This window comes from Plasmodium vivax, genomic scaffold (genome assembly GCF_000002415.2).
Source record: "Plasmodium vivax scf_7125 genomic scaffold, whole genome shotgun sequence".
NCBI lineage: Eukaryota > Apicomplexa > Aconoidasida > Haemosporida > Plasmodiidae > Plasmodium > Plasmodium vivax.
This window is the reverse complement of record NW_001849970.1, coordinates 5,257-7,852: the sequence shown is the minus strand read 5'-3', so window position 1 is coordinate 7,852 and position 2,596 is coordinate 5,257. Positions and strand designations below refer to the sequence as shown.

At 29.5% G+C, this 2,596-nt stretch overlaps 1 protein-coding gene across 1 annotated transcript; it reads left to right on the top strand.

The window, feature by feature from the left end:
- Window positions 1-699: 699 nt before the first annotated feature.
- PVX_102130 (hypothetical protein) lies at window positions 700-2,211 on the top strand (the record flags this gene model as incomplete). Its single annotated transcript, XM_001612527.1, has 2 exons — window positions 700-726; window positions 868-2,211. The coding sequence occupies 2 exons, from the start codon at window positions 700-702 to the stop codon at window positions 2,209-2,211; spliced, it is 1,371 nt and encodes a 456-aa protein (XP_001612577.1).
- Window positions 2,212-2,596: the final 385 nt, after the last annotated feature.

Here is a 2,596-nt window from a genome sequence, read left to right as displayed (position 1 = left end):
TAAAATATTGCTACATATTGCACTTGTATTTTTAAATATCAAAATGAATCATCCTTAATTTAGAATATCTATACCGTGTATTATGAAAATAGAGCTTACTATTTTCGTATAACAAATAATATTAACCAATGTAGTAAAATGCCATTTTTATGCTAAAAAAAAAAAAAAAGTGGGAAAATACATAATTAAAGAATTAACTTATAAGATATTATTTATTCTTTATAGAGAATAAATATATAAAAAATAATTGATTATATTAGATTTATTTTTTATAACGACGAATGTGTTTAACGTTATTTATTGTATAGTATTTTCTCATCATATAATTTTATTTTCTTTAAATATTCATTTTTTTAACATAAACAATTTATAATTTACAAGACTATTTTTTACCCTTGTAAATTGTATCTGGATAAACTGATCCACCGCGATGTGTATCAATATATATATAAAATTAACACAATTATAAGCGCAAAATGTAGCATATAGAAAATTACGTTAATACGTATTAAAAAAGATTAAATATTGGACAGTATTTTAAAGGAATAACCAGATAAGCCATTAACTGATTCGTAATACATGTATACGCCTGAATTAAAAAGACGTTTGCATTTCATTCTAATATTGCAGTAAATGATATATGATATTATATATGAACCGATTTTTATATATTATTTAATTGTCTTTCTTTAAAACACAATGGCCAAAAAACCTCCAAACCCATGGGTAAACTTCTTTTTTCATGGAGAATATATATAATGACTATTTATTTAAATGATTTATACGCATTAAACAAAGATCAAATTTATATCATACTGCTATGTTTTTATCTTTACATATATTTTAATCGATCTTTCTTAACTTCAGTATTTCGAATACCATAAGTACCTTGAAGTAAAAAAAGCATTGGAGTATGAACGTACAGACAAAATTGATGTTAGTTTTGCAAACTATATAATAAATCGCACAAATAATACGCCAGAAAAGGAGCTAAAGTTACGTGAAACCTTTTGTGAGTTAAAGAAGTTGATCGAACGTCAACATTGTTTCATTACAATTCATCAAGTTGACTGTTGTAATTATATTAACTACTGGTTAAATAAAACAGTAAGAGAGTCATATTATCGTGTAGATGAAAAAAACTTTGAAATTTTTGATGAATTTATGCGAGTTGACCCTAAAGCTTCAGGTGGTCCTTTTAATTGTATATCGAAATTAAGCTATATGGACACTGATACTTTTGAAAAAATGAAAAAATTATATGAATTATACGATTATTTCACAAAACTCAAAAAAAGTGATGATTCTTCATCATTATGTAGAAACATTAGTAATATAGCTGAGAAGCATAAAAGTTTGATGCAGGAATGTAAGGAGAAAGACAATAATTTACCTAATGCGTTAACAAATCTAAAATACGTAATCGAAAAAGATGAATTAGTTGCTAAAGATGCATGTACAAAGAACACATCTGATTTATTTTATTTAAAAATCGATCCACCTCCTGGTAAAGATAAAAATGCGGTAACAGTACATGCACATGGTAGAAAATTTGAAGAAAAACCTCTCCCAACCCGCTTTTCAGGTTATTCATCACAAGCACATAGTAGAAAGTCTGGAAGAACCCATACCCCACCCCCCGTTCTAGTTTCTTCACCACAAGCACATGGTGGAAACTCTAGAGAAACACATACCGCACCCCTCGTTTCAGTTTCTTCATCACCCGCAAAAGGATTGGAAAAACAAGCACGGGGAGAGAGTGAACGAATACCATCAGTACCCCCAGCACGAGTTCCACTAGAACTAACAGTACTGCCATCATTACCACTACTACAATTAGGACAATTAAAACAATTAGAATCATCAGAAACAGAAGAACCAACAGGACCAAAAGGACTAACAGAACCAGAACCAGAGCAACGACTAGAACAGCTACAAGAACATTATGTACATCATTTAAGCGAAGACGAAGCAGACATTTCCCTAGAGGAAGGTGATAAATCAGCAGGTTCAATGCTGTCCGCATATAACCCAGAAACGATCATGGAAAAGATGAAATTTGCGCTTTCTAAAGTTTTAGAAACCGTTGAACCGGTGCCTGTTCTTGGTGTATCCGGTGCTATAGGTGCATTATTTTTACTATTTAAGGTATCAAAAATTGCACTAAAACATTTTAAATTATGCTTATATAATTATAATACTTACAAATAAAAATTATTACCATCAAAATATCACATTTTAAAATTCTTCAAAATTTCACATTAATATTAGTGTACCCCAATTGGATCTCTCTTTAGAAGAAATAGAAGGAACAACCAAAATATCCCTAATTTTTTCGATCCACGATACGGGGAACAATTTTCAGGTTATTATCCGCAGTATTATAATGAAGGTTTTCCAAATTATCGAATGAATATAGCTTATCATCCTTAGTCAGAAGAACTAGACTAATGCATTTAGTTCTACATCAGTTGATTAACAAGGAAAGGAACATAAGCATAGCAAGCATTATTTACTCTATAAGTATATTCAATAAAATCAAGCATAACACATCTAAGAAAAACAGATGCTTTAATAGAAAATGCAAATAACACAT